The sequence below is a fragment of the Haplochromis burtoni genome, unplaced genomic scaffold (assembly GCF_018398535.1).
Source record: "Haplochromis burtoni strain Fernald_Lab_line unplaced genomic scaffold, NCSU_Asbu1 Contig_229, whole genome shotgun sequence".
Classification (NCBI taxonomy): domain Eukaryota; kingdom Metazoa; phylum Chordata; class Actinopteri; order Cichliformes; family Cichlidae; genus Haplochromis; species Haplochromis burtoni.
Window position 1 is genome coordinate 661330 of NW_024582590.1, and position 18768 is coordinate 680097.

Below are 18768 nucleotides of genomic sequence, written 5' to 3' on the forward strand. Positions count from 1 at the left end.
CACCCTTCACGGCATCACAATCACTGGCAAGAAAACTGTTCCTACTAAAGGTGAAAACAACTCGTTTCACCACTGGTGACAAAAACACACTGCTGAGTACAGCCAGGCTATGGAGGCACACAAGGAGGAGATGCTAGCAGCTGCTGATGTGCTGCCCAAAAGTAAACAAATGACCCCTCCGAGCGTCGTTATTGCTCGCTAGCTGCACTCCATGTGAGAGGAAGAATAAACAGTGGATGGAAATTTCTGGTGCAGTTACATAGTGGAAAAGCAGAGCTTTAAGCAGCTGGTTAAAAAGCTCAGCCAAGAATCAAAATCAAAATATTCCTCAGATTCAGTTTTATTATGTGACCATACTGCCTCGACCGCCTCGAGGGATTGTGCAGCTTAATGTTAAATGATCAAATTGACTTTAGCTGTCAGTGAAGCACAGTTTAGCCATCGTGGGGTCAGGTGTTGGTGGCTTTGTCAAAACCATTTATTTTCACTGTATTAATACAAAAAATATATATATGCATCTATCAGTCCATTCAAAATTTATCTGTGTAGACATCAGATATAAGACCTCTCTTCAAAGCGATAAAGGTCCCGAGGCATGCTTTTTTCCATTCATTTAGCATTAGGTGCCACACAGAAACAGAACAGCAGGAACCTTTAAAGAACCTTTAACACTGACGGAATTACCTTGAGGTCCTCGTATGTGTCTGCTGTGAGCTTGGTGCTGTTCATGTTCAGGCTGCACAGACTCTTCATGGCTGAAACAGACATTTGCACTTAGAGTTGACACACACACTATCAAGGACATTCACCGTGTCATAAAAATGCTTCCTATGCAAGATGTCTTACAACTGAGCGCCAGGAGACCAGCATCAGTGACGGGAGTCTCACACAGGTTCAGAACCTGAAGGCAGGCCAGATGCTCGGATAACAACCTCAGTCCTGCATCCCCAAACTGAAGCATGGAACAAAGCAAGGAAAGCGCAGCTGTTAGGCATCTGTAGACTCATAGACAGTCATGATTTCCTTGTGCAGCTGTTTGTGTTGGGTCCGTTTACCTGTGTGGACCAGAGGTTGAGCTGTTTGAGTGAAGGCAGCTTGATGAGCTGCTCAGCACAGGCACTGGTGACATTGGTGAAAGCCAGGCTCAGGTTCTCCAAGTTCCCAAAAGAACCTGAACTGAGCAGGCGGGCCAGGTCCGCATCCTAGAGAGGTGATGACAGGTTATTGTAAGAGTCAAATCAAGAGTTTTGCTTCTTTTCTAAGACGGTGTCTGTGTCAGCAGTGTGATCTCACCGTGGACTTGGAGGGCAGAGTCAGCCGGGTAGGGCCTCCTTTTCTTTGCTGAGGAGAAAATAGAAAGAAAGATGGCGTCTGAGCTTGAGGCCTTGCAGGAATCGTTGCTAACAGTAGATGGCACGTGTGAGCAGCTGCAGGCGTTTCCCACTGAGGCACGTCTATGATCACCTCGTGTTTAATTTCAGTAATAAGATGCTTTAAAAATGCTTCCCATCCTGCTTCAGTTAGAACCACTGATAAAAACTTATTCTCCTACAAAACATAAACGTGGTGTTTCTGGGGCAAGATTTTGGCCTGCACAGTAATGACCTGCTGATGAAATTCAGTTCTGCGTCATCAATTGGGAGACAGATTATTACGTTTTAATCTTAAACGGCATTTTGTTTTAGCTCTATTCTCTCTCCTTCACTCACAAACTCTCTTTACATCCATTTTATTCAATTATGTAACACTGCATTTCGACTTTATTGAGAGATAACGGTGTACCGCTGTATTGGTGTGATAAAGAAAACAGCTGGTTACTGGGAAGGCCTTTTAAATAGGAGGCGAGATAAGTTATGGAATATAGACATGTTTATTTGAATTGCAAATAAATGGAGTCTACATATCGGCGTAAATGACGTATGTCAAGCAAATATTAGATAAATGTGTTGTTTTATCGCTTATTTTAACAGAACTATGGCAGCAGTAACAAGCAGACGCTTTTTTATATAAAGTTGTTAATTTTACAGATTTAGACTGCTTTGCTTCCATAACATGCCGTCTTTTTCAGATTTTTAAATATAAAATGTGTGTTGTGTAAATCGTCTCAGGAAATGTAGTGACATTCATATCAAATATATACTAAAAAACACAAACTTTTATAATTGGAGAAGAGTACAAGAGTCTAAACTTTACTGTGAATTTGAAAAGTGTGTGACAACCATACATTGTAAGCACACTGGCAGTTTCACATGCATGTATTTTCTGCAGATTCTAGCTATCATCATTATCATCATCAGGTTCTCCTAACACCCGTCTCTGCTGCTGCTCTGAAGGAAGGAAAAAACTACAACCTCCAAAGATTTTTAGAGTAAACGGCAGGATTTTATATCCAAACGTGTTCATACACATAATATTTGACATGTGGATGCGTGTAAATGCACCTTATGTCTTCCGTTTGTCCCCAATGTGTGCATGACCTCTCAGACTGTCAACAACCATCACCAGTGTGTTAGAATTGCAGACTGACAATTATCTACAGCCAGGTCACATGCGTTACTGACGACACATGAATTTGCAGTAATGAGAAGCTGGTGACTTTATTTTTCCGTGCGCCGGCAGCAGCGGCTGCAGGCCTCGGCGCTCCTACTAAATAATGGGAGTGAGAGGTGGAGTTGGAACTCACCAGCTCTTTGAGCTCTCTCTGTCGGTCGCAGAGCTGCTCGTACATGCGGAGCCCCACCTGGGTGCTCTCCAGGGTGGAGATGATCTGCAGCTGGGTGTCTTTATTTTCAATGATGTTGTACTCCAGCATCAGACACAGGATCTGGAAACATGTCATGCACACGTTAAAGCTGCTGATATACTGAAACACCAGAACATGTGATGAAACCAACACGTAGTGCAGCCCAGTGTTGGTAAATGGATTTTCTACTCTTAATCACCTCAACCTGACTCATTCACAAATTCACACAAGTACTTTTTTCTATGTCTAAGACTCACATTCACCCTCCAATTAATCCTTTTAGAGCAGCTTGGCATCCAGCATGTTGTCCAAGGATACTTTGGCATGCGGACTGGAGCAGCCAGTGATCGAACCACCAATTAGTCAATGACCTAAACTACCTCCTGAGCTACAGCCATGCCAGATAGTAATAATAAACTCCCAAACTGCACATGGGTGGACTAAACAGAGACTAAGGTGAGAATAAAATGACCAAAATGCCATGCAAAACAACCGCAAAGAGTCAAAATGTCCAAAATAATGAAATGATCAGAAAGCGAGATGTGGAGAAATGAACAAAAACAAGACAACTTTAAAAATTTAAAAGAAGAAATGATTAAAACGAGACTGGAAACATCCACATAAAGAGGTAAAGTGACTTAAAAGTGAGACAGATATGGCCACAGTGTGGCCAAAAAAAAGTTACTAGAGTGAGGAAACGACCGGAAAGTGAGGCTGAGGAGCAACAAACCAAATGTGATGCAGAAAATCTATAAAGTGATAAAGACTAAAATAAAATCTGTACACAAACTACTGCGGTGACACTAAATGACCACAAACAAAAACAAAGAGATAAAAAATGGCCTCAGAAATGTGGTCAAAAGTGTCCACCAAGAGACAGAGACATGAGCAGGATGACCAAAATGTGAAAACGTACAACCAGGAAGTGATAAATTACAGAGATGTGATGCGATAAGACCAAAAAGGTTAGAATAAAAACAACCACGGAGCAGTGTAGAAACACCCCACAGTGACCCAAAGAATCCACAAAAAGACACACAACTGCAAAATGTGTATATATTTAGGAGAGCAGGACATAATTCATGGTTATAAGGTAGAAAGATCATCCACCTCCACCATGGTTTGGTTTCCACGGAGGGCCAGCAGCATGCAGGGGCCCAGCTTATTTTCAGCCAGAGAGAGGAGGAACTTCTTGGTCTTATAGCAGGAGCCCATCAGGATATGAACCTGGAGGATAGAAGGAAGAGCAGGAGGTGGGTCACGTTACAGTTCAGCATGACTGTGTCGATGCTTACGTGTGCGCATGTGTGTTCATACACTCACCATACTGGCAAAGAGCTCTCCGTCGTCATCACAGGCCACGCCTCCTGGACTGTAGAGCTGGAACCAGCCATCTTTCCCTGAACGCACGCTGAGCAGGCAGGAGTGGACCTGGAAAGCACACATACAGGGTGACTCTCCTTTCTTAGGCTTAAAGCAGAGATCAACCTGAACACACACACACACGCACGCACGCACGCACGCACGCACGCACACACACACACACACACACACACACACACCTCCTGCCGAGGGTCCTCTGCAAACCTCTGAATGACATATTTCAGCTCCCTGTTTAGAGACAGAAATATCAAGACACAAAGGTCAGTTTGTTTGAAAGCTCGAGTTCACCTCATTTATCAGGAGCACGTCTCGGTTACTTACTTTGTGAATTTGGCATGTGCAAGAGCCCTGCAGAGAAGACAGAGATATGTGAGGTGTTACAGCCTTAAATACAGGAACGCATTTTTACATGCAGCGTGACTCAGAGCTGATCTTTATGGCACATCCGTGCCTTTCTGGAAGCTGACATCACGTCTGCGCTTTCTCTAACGGTGATGTAAAGCTGCTGACACAGAGGCATGGTGTTACTTTGTGTTGGTGGATACGGTCCACATGCAGAGGGAGTGCAGAGCTCATTAGGACTTTCCCTGCACTTGTACGCATGACTTCTATGAACTGTTTGTTATCAGCGATTCCCAAATGGGGTGCCGAGACACCCTGGTGAGCTGGGAGATGAATCCAGGGATTCTGGGACAACTGTGCATTTTTGTTACAATGCACAACTGCACAGAAAGTCATGAATGAATTACTTGACTCTGTGTGTACTTCGCACTCGTTTCCTCTATAAAAATAGGCCACAGGTTCTGATCTGCAGAGTGGATCAGATTCTTGTGAGGAGCCAATGACAACCAGAGACCATCTGTAAAAGATGGAGCATAGCTACTGAACGTCCCCCCCACTGTTGTCATAACAATGCAACCATGGGTGGAAAGTACAGGGAAGACACGGAGGGCCATTTTTCTAGGAAAAACCATGTTGGTGCTCATCAGTGCGTCACTGTAAATATACCAGCACAGTAAAAAGAAAGCACAAACTTTCTATTGGAAGATTTTTACATATTGACACTTAATAAATGATCTAATCCTTAACGGGTCTTAAAATTAGGAAAGTACATCCAAGAAAACCTGACATGTTACACTGTGCCAGCATGTATTAAACAAAATCTAATTCAAATGCTTTAGTAATGTAGTAATGTAATCATTTTCTGCAATGGAGCTTTGCAAGCCTGAGCTATGCTGCCATGTTCTTCAGAGAGAAGAGGCGTTCTCCTGCAGGCCTTCCAAAGAAGCCCTACTTATTCAATTAACTGTATTTTAACCTTTTATCTTAACCTTTGAAGATTGCCTTGGATTTTTTGTCATGAATCTTTCTCACTGTACAACAATGGATTACAGATTGTTTGGAAACGGCCTTATAACCTTTCTGAGATTGATGCACAGCAGCTGTTGCTCCTCTAAGATGATGCCTTTCCTCCTTGGCGTTACGTTAACACACACCTGACTGCTCCAGAACTGCAAACTGCCAATGCCTCTGCTTTAATGGAGCCTTAATCAAGTGCATCTGATGTCCTGATACATAAATCCTTACAACTGACAGTCTTTTCTTGTAGCCATGACTATAATTAGCTGGTGCACAATAACAAGCTCGTGTTTACATATTTGTTAGTTTTTACAGCATAAAACATCCCGTTTCCACCTTATTCAACAGATTTCACAGAGAATGTTTCGTTCTCATCTAAGTCATGTCTGAGACTGCCAGACTGCCACAAACATTCACTTGGCTCAAGGATGAACGATTCGATCTTGGCGGTCAAAGATAAAGGTCGCTGTGACCTCACAAAACATGTTTTGGCTAGCAGTAAAGAATTTCGATGCTGGTCACTGAAAAGTGTCGAGTGGAAAGAAGCGTCACCGGTTAACCAAACAGCTTCCGTTGCTTCGTTTGCCTATCACAGAAGCTTTGGCTGGCAGATCGTGGTGTTTCCAGACGTTTTGAAACGGTGGGAGCACGACTGAAAACACAGCAAGAAGATCCCACAGTGAAGCAGTTCAAATATCATTTAAAAGTATTATTTAAAAATACTTCATATAGCTATTAAAAAACCCTCTTTGTTCGTGGCATTATTCATGTAGTATGGGATGATAATTATGGAATCATTAACGTGTGAATAACAACTTGTCATGTGTTAATTAGTCCTCTGCATGCATATGCTTCTCACTTTGTACGAGATGACTCACTCTGTCCAAAGCTAAAGGGTTCTGGGGAATATTGTTGCTTTTCCTAATGACGCCTGAAGACATCAGCCAGGTAACAGTGGCGCAGGTGGGTTCCCCAGTTAACGAAACAACAACTTGTTGTCTAGTTGCCATTAATGAAGCTCGGGATCAGGCAGCCAATTACAAACACAGCTCTGGGCTACTTATGCCTAACAACAGCGGGCTCGCTGGGGGTAGGAATCCGCCCCCCACCCTAGTCTGCGATCCTTTGGGAAGCACGGTAATGTACCTCACCACGTCAGCAGTGACACCCCCACGGGTCCTCATCAGAAATATGTGCACACCCTGAGAGACAGCGACAGCGCGTCTGTGGGGACTGGCTTGTTTTTGGAACCAGGCTCAAGTGGCCACAACAGGAACTGCAGTTTTTGTTGGGCTTCCGCACAGCTTCACTGTTCAGCCCCAGAGGCACACGTTTGGTTTTAATTGACGTTCCCACAGCAGGAACCCCAAATTCTCTGCTGTTTGGAGCAGTCCCCAGTGCTCTGTGTAGTGCAGCGGTCCCCAACCCCCGGGCCACTGCCCGGGCCGGTCTATGAGTCGTTTGGTACCGGGCCGCGAGAGTTGAGGCTCCGGTGTGAAATTTATGGTTTTCAGCGTTTTTATCGTTAACTCGCTTTGCCTGGGTCTTTCCCTTGTTGTAGCTGCGCGTCTTATTTTGAAAGACATATTTACGCGTTACCATAGCGACCAGAGAGGAGGATGTTACTCTGAATGTCGTTGGCGCATTTTCAGGAGGACGCTGCTAATAAAGTTACACAATTACACAGTGAATTCACTTTTATTATCATATTTACAAAATCCCACAGTTTTTGTCTCGGTCGTATCGTTTTATTTTGTTGTATTTATCCGTGGCACAAATAAGGTTGGGGACCGCAGGTTCAGTGGCCTCAATGAACACAAGGTGCTTTTTGGTCTTTCATCATTAATAACATAAATGATATTATCCAGCATTCTAACTCATACAATACTTTTTGATAGTTCGACACATTTTTAATAAGAAAAGAAGTTTTTTGGAGATTTTTCTCCAAATCCGAGTTCTGTCCTTTTTTTCTTGGTCATTCAGATTAAGATGAATGACTGGATGAGTGAGTGAATGTGAATATGTGAAAACAGAGGAAAAATGAATGCTCTGGTACGAAAAGGTTTGGTGTCTGAAGGCAAAGTGATGGTGGGTGTTTTCATCAAACTGGATACTAAAGTTGCTTTAATCTGCTGAAATGTGGAAGTGTAGTCTTCACTGTCTACGCTGTCTTACCATCGCTAATTCCACACATAAAAGAAGTTAGATTCCTTTTTATTAATCTGTCATTTAGCCCCACTCAGCTAATATGTGTCTGTGTGTTTATGAATGGAGCCTGCTCAAGCCATTGGGTGACATCATGGTGGATTTATCTGGTTTTGTTTAAATTTGCATATCCTATTATATTTGCAGCGTGCAACATATGCTACATTATCTATGATGAACACTCACTCTTTAGGGAAGGGGATGGGCTGCAGCAGGCTGGCCAGAGCAGGTCTCCAGTCGTCATAGTCTGACCTACAGTCACAAAGCAAGAACACAGAGTCAGTGTCACCCTGTCAACCCGGAGAAAAATGGTTTTGGCGTGCTACAGCACTGACGCATTAACTCACAGCATCTTGAGGATGAGAGCGAAGCAGCCCAGCACTCGGTCAGCCTGCGCCGGCAGCTGGATGGAGAGCGTGTTGACGGCCGGGCTGACCAGCAGACAGTCGATAAGGTTGGGTTCGCTGTCGCCCCTCGTCGGCCCGCCCTTCCGCTTGGTGTTTGCCGAATTGTTGTTCCGCTCTAGCTCCACCAGGATCTCGCTGGAGTTGACGACGGAGGGAGGAGGAGAGAGCGGCAGGGAGGACGTCGGAGAGGAGATGGGGATGGTTGGAGCCACGGGGTTAGTGGGGGCTGGGGGAGGTGGCTGAGGAGGACTCGGGGTGGTAGAGAGCGGTAGGATGGTGGCAGGAGGTGGCGTTGGGGGTTCGGGCCGCAGCAGGCGTAGCGGCATCGGGGGTTTGCGGTCGTTCTGCTGTTGACAGCCGTTTCGGATTTCCTTCAGGCTGGGGGAGTTGTCCCGACTGCAACGAGCAAGAGAGGAAAACATCAGTCATGCTGGAGAGCGTGCATGAAAAAGCGTAAGCGCAGATGAGAGACGCAGGTGAGATGCAGCTGGAGGCAGAAGCGATGTTTCCTGGAGTGACAGCTCCTTCGTGGGTTAGTGCTTTGGAAAAAGTGGCTCCTCTCTGGGGTGAACAGCGCTAAAGGGATGGTGATAATGAGCTGAGAGGGCCCGTCAAACCACCAAAGAGTCCAGATGGGAAACACCAGAAAGACACATTTCAAAAAAATAGTTCTAAAATAAATAAAAACCAAGTCCAAAATGCTGATGTTGAATGTTACATCCACACACCAATGGCTGATGCCACAGCATCCACAAGCCATGAGCTGCATTTAATAAGAAGCAAAACTGGAAACTGTGAATAGTCCTGCAAGAACCCAACAAACCTCAGGTTATTCTTCTTAATAAACATAATCAGCTTATGTATTTAATTACTTTCCATTTATTCTTTTGTATATAATTGCTCACGTATTTCTGTGGCACTCTGGAACATTGCAGATTAGTTTAGGGCTATAAATGGCATAATGTGGTCTGATGATCGAAACAGTTACCGTCTGCTTTCCTGGTAACATCTGCAAATTGGTGTTTGTATCGTTTCCTTCATATTAGTCCTACAAGATGTGGGAAATTACCAGTCATGTGTTTGTCTAATCAATGACAACGTGAAGGCAAACAACAGAATAACCCTTCTGCCGGAACAGCAGCAAAAAGGAGCCTTAGAAGCAATGGTGGAAATACTCTCGATGAATGCTGTGCAGTGAGCTTTCTCTAGTATAAAAAGTGCAAAATGAAAAGTCTGAGATGATGCAACAACAAGTGTACAGGCTGAGTGAGAGTTGGAAAGAAGAGAAGGACGAATGTGAAGGTGGTAAGACCAGTAAGCGTTTATTAAATGAGTTCAGGGAAAAGACAAGAAGCAGAAGAAGAAGCAGATACTGTTTGCGTGTGGATATGGGCGTGACTGACCTGTTGATGAACTCCTCATAACAGGAATAAATGGCAGCCAGACACACTGCCACCAGGTTTGGCAGGACACGTGGGTGAGGGCACTGGCCTGTGGGCCCGTGCATGCTGCAAAGCAAACGTGCAGGTCAGAGGACGACTTGCAACTTATCTAAATCCAGTGTGAGTCTAACGATACTCGTCCTCTAAGCTGATGCTAGAGGAATACAGGGAGTGCAGAATTATTAGGCAAGTTGTATTTTTGAGGAATAATGTTATTATTGAACAACAACCATGTTCTCAATGAACCCAAAAAACTCATTAATATCAAAGCTGAATGTTTGTGGAAGTAGTTTTTAGTTTGTTTTTAGTTTTAGCTATTTTAGGGGGATATCTGTGTGTGCAGGTGACTATTACTGTGCAGAATTATTAGGCAACTTAACAAAAAACTAATATATACCCATTTCAATTATTTATTTTTACCAGTGACACCAATATAACATCTCCACATTCACAAATATACATTTCTGACATTCAAAAACAAAACAAAACAAATCAGCGACCAATATAGCCACCTTTCTTTGCAAGGACACTCAAAAGCCTGCCATCCAGCAAACTGAATGCTACCGATTTGGCTCAAAATACTAGTCGGCAGTTCCAGGAAGTGTAGAGGTTGGTAAAAGTGAGCGGCTTGTCTCACGCAGTGAGGAGAAAGGTCATGCTGGCCTGTTACTTTGAACTGCTGGCCTACCGCTCTTTGGTTTTCACACAGATTCAGTTCCTCTTTGCGTACGGGAAATATCTGCAGTGTGCTGCATTTTATCCAACAGCCTTTGGCTTCAAATTATATTCACTTCCTCTTGGATTGTGAATCATTCAAATAAAAAACTAATGTGCTACTTATGTGTTATTATATTGTCTATTATGAGATTTCAAAGAGCTTGTAGAGTTGGTGCCCAGTTCCTACCACGAGGACAAGTGGACAAGAAACACACACCTCACACACACTCAGTGTCATCAAACTCGATGTTATATTATTGATAAAATAAATAATAATAAATAAATAACTGTCCAAGTGTTCAGGCAAATTACAATCTGATGGTTTGGCAACATTTTTCTCTTTTTCTTAAAACTTTCATCTCAATAAAGCTCAGCTGAACACACGGCCTCTCTCAGGCTCGCCGTAGCCTTATTTCTGGTTTCCAGTAGACTGGTCTGGCTTTGGTCTGCGCAGCATGTTTACCCAGTATTGAAGGCAATGCCCCAAAAACGTTTTTCCCCCTTTTTAAACATCCTGCCATCCTGACCGCGAGCTACAGCTGTGGCCTCCAGAGCAATTAAATCCCACCTCACTGCATCTTTAAATAGAGGCTGTAGTCTGAAGTTATTGAGTCACGGATTACAGATTTATAGCAGCACATGCTCACCTGTGAATAAACTTCTTGACCACCTCCATTCCACCGTTGAGCTCATTAAGAGCCAGGATGTACTCCTGAGTGAAGAGACGCAGACGAGGGCACTTCCCGAAATCCTGTCAGCAACAGCCAAAAGCAGAGTTAGGAATATATCATCCAAAATACGAAATTGAATGATGAATAAAGGATATGCAGAAATAAAATCTTTTCTTAATCTCATTAGCTACTGCATACACGTTTATTAAAGACAACTAGAATTTAGGTTTCTCTATGAGAGCCACTGACAGATGAGACTCACACTGATTACATCTCTCGTGCTCTTTCTACTTAATCACCATTTCTATCTATTAAGTTGCTGCTCATGAACCAAGGGCTTGTACAGGACTTTATGGACACTTGTGGGAACTTTACATGGCAATTCATTCATTCATGCTTTTTAAATTCTCACAGAACTGAAGACAGCAGACGGATTTAAACTCTCTCATTGAGCAAAATGCGCGTCGTCATCCACTGAGATCAGATTTTTCCAGTGGAAGCAGAGAAAACCACAGAGAACAAAGTACTTTAACCTTTTAACATTTACAAAGTCTGAAATATATTTCTGCCTGCATGGAAATGCTTCTGCAGAAACCCTTAATTTGAAAGCTAACGGTCTCTGAGGGATTTCTCAATATTTACCAATTTAGCATGACGTCAAAACACAGTCCAACCCTAACCTTAGATGGGTCACAGATGATCTGGTGGGTGATACGACGTTAAATTACAACACAGCACCAAACAGCTAACAGAAAGCTCCCAGGGTTAAGACGCCACAGGAATGTGCCATTTGCAGCCAAAAACACAAAACTGCCTGCAATAAACAGTCATCAAAAGGAGAGGTGGGCTACGTGGAACCAGTAAAGATTTTTACAGCAGCTCTATCGTTGCTGGGAATCACTGGTCTTGCAAAATGTTTTTTTTATTTATTTATTAACCTTTATTTAACCAGGAAGAACCCATTGAGATTAAAAACCTCTTTTTCTGCTTCCTAAAAAATTACTTTTAGAATTCTAAAATAAGAAGAAGATAAAAACGGCGCTGTGCAGAAAAGCGGTACCGGACTCAGCCGATCTCACCATGTTGTGTTTGAGGATTCTCTGAACCACAGGAGTGAACACTTCGATCACAACGCTCGACCGCGGTCGCTCCCGACAGTGCTGCAACACACGAGATCGACGGGCGTCAACAAGGAAGCGCTTTTAATTATTTGCAATATTTACGACAGAAGAAACGTGTTCAGCATCCGATGCACAAGAGCTCACCTTACAGAAGAACTCGCACAGATCAGGTGGAGGGTGGTTGTTTTCCAGAAGAGGAGCGATGGCCTGCACAAACACACATGTACACACACAAACGCACACATACAGGTGACTATTTCCATATCATATCTCTTATTTACACAGAGCCAGCATGCTGGCAGGTGAAGGAGCTGTGTGAAAACAGGCCACAGGTGAGCTACACAAACATTGCAATTTCCCTAAGCATCAAGCTCCCCCTGCTCTGCCCAGTTACCACCGCGTGGGTATCGACCGCCACGGTCGAAAACACACGAATAAAAAAAATGTAGCATAAAGAGAGACACGGGGACAATCTATATTCTTCAGTCTAACAAGCAAAGCAACTGAAGCTTGTTAACGATTAATAAACTTGTTAAATATCAGTTTAGTGCACAGTGACAGCAAACTTACCACGATGATGTTTTCATGATCCTGAGGACTGAGGTTTGAGTTCTGCAAAGGAAAAAATCAAAAATAAGGAAGAACTAATTATGAATACGTCTAACGATGGAAGCTCTCCACCTTAAAGGAAACGACATCATCACAGCAATGTCACGCAACACGAGTGAGTGTGCTACCTCAGCCAGCAGGGTGGAGATGATGTGCAGTGGAGCTTGGTGGATGGATTCATCCTGCAGCGGTGAGGTCAGAGCCATGTCCACCAGCGCTCTGATCTCCTTTAGCGCCACGTCCCAGCGACTCGGGTTGTTTAGGACCTTGCGATACTTGTAGATCTTTTTCTGCAGAAGAAACGATGCGATGAACAGCTGAGCACCGGCCCAAAGGCCGCAGGACTGCACATGACACATCAGGGTGCTGCGTTTGTGTCTGTTTGCACAGGTATTTGCCTTTGGAGGGCTCAGGAAAACTGCTTGTGTACAATGCTCCAACAAAGAAAAAACAGCCACATAGCTCGATGATGTAGCTGAGTGACAGCTGAGTTTACTACACTGCAGCATGAGAAGCACAGACAACAGAGCAGTGAATGCTTTTTATCGTTTTTAACGTTCAGTTTAACTTCAGCTTTTTCTACATTTGAACTTCGCTCTTCTGCAACTTATTGACCCACTAAAGCACAAGCGACACCAACCCACAGATGGTTGTTTGTGCCACTGTTGGTGACAACAAACAGCTACTACATGTTGGCGAAGGTGCGCGAGGCTGTCCGCAGGCAAATACTTATGCAAATGGATACAAATCCAAGACCGTAAATCCACCTTTAGACAAAAGGAACCGCAAAGATATGCAAAGAAAGAAAAAAACTAAGCCCACACACAAAAAATACACAGAAAGAAAACAACTGTGGAAAGACACAGACCGCAAAGAGAGACAGAACAGCTACAAAGAGACAAAAAGTTCCTCATAGTTGGATGGAGCCAAGAAAAAAAGGAAAAAATGTACAAAACACCTAAAAAAAGCCAAATAAACGTATGACAATGATAAGCAAAGCAGACACAAATCATTAGGAAATAATATAAAAGTGGTTTTTGTCCTCCTTTGTCACAGTTTCCTCCGTGTTTGTGTTGGACTTTTATTTTAAAGGTGTCCCAGGAAACGTGTGTGTCACACACTAACCTGAAACATTTGTACAGTGCAGAAGTCATTGCAAGTACTAAGGCATACTTCCTTGTACAGCTTTATTTAGCTCTGTGAGCACAGCATGGATTCAGACCTGACAGGTTTAGAGGTCTGGTCCTCATAAAGGTCTGTGAAGTGCTATAAAATGCTGTGTGGGGTTGGGGAAAGGTGTGCAATAATAAACATCCATTTCTGATGTTTTGAGATGATAATTCTGCAGTAAATGTCACCGTGTGTGGTAATCTTTACAAAGTGGAGGACAGGGCGAAGGCTGCAGCTTTAATGAGGCTGAAGAAATGATTGAATTCATAGTTAAAGAAAGAAAAAACAGTGACCTTACCTTCCACTGCAGGGAGTGAAACCACTGGTCCCTCAAGTAGCTGTTTGCAGCCTGCAGCAACACACACACACACACACACACACACGCACACACACACACGCAAAATGTCAAATGATTTAGAGTACATCCTGAGACAAACTTTTGCTGCTGTGCAAAAAGTCACAAGTTCACCTTTTAGCCAGCATTAAATGACCAGATCTACAGTTTTATTAAAGACTCCTGAGCTGTGAAGAAGAGAAACAGATTTAATGCACCCATAAAAGCAAACCTGTTGGTCAGAGAGCTGCTAAAACAATCTCAAAAACTTGCAGTGCTGCAACTGTCAGATGCACAGTTAATAATAACAACCACTCTGTGCATCTGCCAAGAAATCTCTAAGTAATCAAAGTAATTGTAATCTTAGTAATCTAGTCTAATTTAAAGTCTTTTAACTAGAATAAAAATGCAATAACTGGACGTGTTGGACTTCCTGATAAAGTTGATGGCGTCCACAGTGAGACCGTTCCACTCGTGTCTTTAGAAACAGAGCGGTGGCTTCAAATCGCAAATATTTTGCTTGGTGATATCGTCTCAGTGGAGGGACACCAAATATGGATGTTTTATTAAATAAATTAAAATACTCTCATCTCGTGCACCCCCATCGTGACACATCGCACAAACTCACATTAAACCAGCTCAACTGACAAACCTCCAACAAATACGACACAAAGAATCGTCGCCTAATTTATAAATTAGATGTTGTTACCAGTCTGAATGAGTCTGAGCACAACTCAAAGGGACGCTTCTGAACCAGCTGCCGGCTGCTTTTACTCACTAACAGCGCCGCCGTTGACCCGCAGCGACAGAAATGTCTCTGAATGTCTGTTATCATGAATTTCTGTCTATGGTGACAAGAACAGATATGTCGACATTAATTGCTGTATTATCAGAAACTGATTGCATGTTATTTCCAACCCCATTCCATCGCAGTCTGATATCACAGATTGATATATTGACTCTGTCTTATGGCAACACTTATGGCAGGTTTTAGCAACAGTGTTGACAGCCTGACAATCTCATTTAACAGGAAATACATAACTGCAGTGAGATAACTTTATCTTATTGGATAAAATAGATACTGACAAAAAAGTCAAAGAAAAAAAGGTGATAAATACTCAGGATATCACGAAACGTTGAAACGCCGCCGTGCTTGCAGCAGCTTAACGTGAACGCGGATGAGCTCCGGCGTTGGATTCATCTCTACACGTTTAGAAGGAGTTCAAACCTTTTTTAGGTATTCGACTTACACAATGTGCCGAGCCAACCCATGAGCGACTGTTACGACATTATTACTTCAAACTACTTTGTTAATTTGCGCAGCGCTATCATGCTGTGTGCTGCACAAACTGCCTTTGTGGTTGTTCCTGGTACAATACGTACCAGGAACAACCACAACCACATACAACCAGAAATCAAAAAGATCACGCACAGAAACACTGCATGCAGCGCAACATGACCACAAAGAGATGCTAAACAACAGTTAAAGGAACAGTTTCTGTGCAGTGAAACAGCTAGGCTTTCAGTTTGTTGATTTTGTATTAAAAGCAGATGTTGGGGCAAGTCAAGTACTAGAGTACTTAAATATAGTAAAGTACAGTACAATTACAGCCTTTGGTGCTCATGAGTACCTGCCTGCTTCAGCTTAACCTACAATATAGCGTCAGGTTGGGGTTTCTAGTCATCAACTTGACCTTCAAATCTACCATCCATCCACTAAACACTAAATGCACGTCAGTGTTCTTTACATAGCTGAAGATTTATTCCAGGTTTGCCAGCGTTCCACCACCAGCAAAGCTTCAAAGTGGGAGCATCGGGCGGTGGTCCAAAGAAGGCCAGCAGGCACAAGCAAACACAGCTGAAGAGGCTGACATTCACTGTTGACCCCCAGCACCAATCATAGGCCGAGCTGTGTATCCAAGGTAATTGGGCTAATGGGTAACGGTACTAAATGTGCCCCCTGAGCGGCTCTGGTTAATGCTGAAATGAAATTTTCTCAGAGTTCAGCAGGTACATGGAGCAACAGGCCAAAGACAGGACCTTGTGTTGTCCCAAGCCAAAGCAGACAGACAAGCTTTAATAAGTTAAAGATCGAGGTCAATTCAGGACTGCGTAAAACCGTAAAAATACTCATTTAACAATGCTACAAACAAAACAGCATTTACACAATTATCTGCAATTATTTAACCTTTTGTCACATTCCAGCTGTTCATAGAAATACTTGCTAATAATGAAACTAAATAAATGAAAATCAATGTGACGGGCGCAAACAGAGTGATGCTACTCCAGCTTTAAACATGGCCGCCTAATAAGAAGAAGGATCAATGACCTGATGATAATTTTTACCGTTCTGTTGTGTAACAACAACAGTGTACAGAGCACAGAGCAGAGAGTCTTGATCCAATTATCCACTGGACGCCACATAAGCCACCTCTAAATGTGGCTGCTGCCCACAGAGGTGTCGGCTCCCAGGTTTGTTCCACTGTAGCTGGTCTGGAGTCACCGGTGTCGCTTTGTAGTCATTTAGTGAAGTAAGCGTTGTATTGATGTACAACTGTGATCAAGTTTAAACTTAACCTTTAAATAAGGATCTGTAGTAAGATGGGGCAGATCAGATTTGACAAGCTGACGCAACCAGATGTGGAAAGTGTGTTTTGACCGTGAGTTCCTGGAATGTGCAAATCAAGCCACAATGTTTTGATCTAGTTTCAGAAACTGCCTAGTTACAGATACGCTCCGAAGGAGACAAAGAGTTACGTTTTCATGAGACTTCAGCTGCACGGAGGACTTTGCTCTTAGTAATTTACTAATTGTGCTGAACACAAGAGGTTAAAATTATTAGAGCAACAATCAGTGCAACACTGAAAACATCCACTAACCTCTCTGGACAGCATTAACATTTGTGAGAACAGTTTTCTACATTTTCATTCTGTTGTCTTTGTTTTTAAAGTATTTATAAAGTTTGCAGCGCTTTTGCTGTTTGAAACCTATTTTAATATACACTGTATGTTTTTAAGACACGGCAGGTCGATAACTTGTTGTTAAGTCTGGTTAAATGTTTAGTTAGAAATATGAAGTGTATATCTACATGCTGACAACATCAACCTTGTTTCCAAATGTTAAGTCTTTTCCTCACTTTTTGACCAACAAATCGTTCGGCCGACCTCGAAGCCCTCGGTGTGACGGATCGTTAACACGACCCTGCTCACAGCTCGCACATGCTACCAAAAACATAACCTCCCTGGCGGAGGCGAAAATAGTCGTAATAATGATAATGAATTACCTGCAGCAGGACGGTGCCACCAGGGAAGCTGAGCTGCACGCAGTACTTTGGGGCATTGTCCCAAGAGAGGAGCTGCAGGTCCTCTATGGAGCTGTAGGGCAATGATGTCTCCATGTAACCGGTGGGCTGGGGAGGAGAGAGGGAAAGAGCAAGAGGATATTAGTCTGCCACTGTCTAACATTTACAGTACATATTGTATATTTAAACAAAGCAGGAGGAGAAAAAGGCATTTATTTTTTACTGGCAGTCAGCTGGAAAGACAAAAAGAAACATATCCCAGGCTAACCTGCCCTGGGTAAACACGAGGCCAAACAAAACCTCCAAATACAGCCGAGTGGTAAATGCTGTGAAAACAGTACACAGAGTAATCTTTATCAGCTGTGGTGACATTTGATTTAGTTCCAAGTAAACATTCACCGAATGCAAGAGCAAAGTGGAAAATCAATTTAGCAAAAGCCATTAATCACGCAAATACACAAACATCAGCCAGAAAGACACGACGGCGGCGCTTTAACTCAACGCGCATGCAGGAAAAGGCCCTTTGGTGCGATGGCAGAGCTCTGATCGCAGTCTCATCGCAGTGCACACGAGTAACACGCCACAACCCGTTTGCTAGTCTCAAAATGATTACAGAAACGCTGACAAATGACCACAAGTTTCCGGACTCAGGAACAGAAGAGTCTTCAGAGAAAGGGAGGCGGGGGGAGCCAAGCAGATAAAAATAACGAGGCTGAGAGAAAGCCACAAGGAAACCGAGCCTGTATATCTTCTAACCCGCAGGAGGAGCTTGAAGAGAAATGTTTAATGCCACTCTAAAATAAGACGAGTGTCGGCCAGCACTGCAGAAACAGCAGCAAATGAATCATCAGCTGATTTCCCAGACGCCGGCGTCACTGCGTGATTTTCGACCAATTATTGTCGATGGCAAGATTAACTGTATATCCACACAAATGGCCCGAGTGGACGTCATCTGTAGTGGCTTTCTCTGCATAGCTCTGCTGGAATTATCGTCCTTATTTTGCTTTTCATTTTTCTGAGGCCATTTCCCTTCAGAAACTTTGGAAAACACAGAGTGGAGAGGCAACATTTTCTCTCAGGGCGGCAGAGCGAGTGTGAAAAGTTTCACTGGGAGCAACTTCGTCACACATACAGGACGTCCTGCTCTGAAAGCCATTTCTGTAATCCGTGAAACTGTACAGATTGAGTTTTTATGCCAGTGGTTAAACACAGATAACACATTACAACTTCCATTTTGGCTTTCTCGCGGTGACTTGATTGCAAAACACCGGGTTTGCAAAAACGTCATGAAGTTTGGTATCTAAAG

The 18768-nt window shown here is 43.3% G+C and overlaps 1 protein-coding gene across 2 annotated transcripts in view; it reads right to left on the minus strand.

Annotated features, from left to right (window-relative positions):
* LOC102294110 (c-Maf inducing protein) overlaps nt 1-18768 on the minus strand; it is a 42458-nt gene that overhangs the window by 4581 nt on the left and 19109 nt on the right. For both annotated transcript variants that reach the window (XM_014338463.2, XM_042226809.1), the window contains 19 exons: nt 17445-17570; nt 14126-14176; nt 12786-12947; nt 12619-12660; nt 12193-12255; nt 12007-12087; nt 10904-11007; nt 9501-9605; nt 8038-8493; nt 7877-7942; nt 4448-4474; nt 4306-4354; nt 4067-4174; nt 3854-3970; nt 2684-2824; nt 1294-1341; nt 1056-1202; nt 847-952; nt 685-755 (listed from right to left, as the gene is read on the minus strand). In XM_014338463.2, coding sequence (XP_014193949.1) covers nt 685-755; nt 847-952; nt 1056-1202; nt 1294-1341; nt 2684-2824; nt 3854-3970; nt 4067-4174; nt 4306-4354; nt 4448-4474; nt 7877-7942; nt 8038-8493; nt 9501-9605; nt 10904-11007; nt 12007-12087; nt 12193-12255; nt 12619-12660; nt 12786-12947; nt 14126-14176; nt 17445-17570 — 2070 coding nt within the window. The remainder of the gene's footprint in view (nt 1-684; nt 756-846; nt 953-1055; nt 1203-1293; nt 1342-2683; nt 2825-3853; nt 3971-4066; nt 4175-4305; nt 4355-4447; nt 4475-7876; nt 7943-8037; nt 8494-9500; nt 9606-10903; nt 11008-12006; nt 12088-12192; nt 12256-12618; nt 12661-12785; nt 12948-14125; nt 14177-17444; nt 17571-18768) is intronic.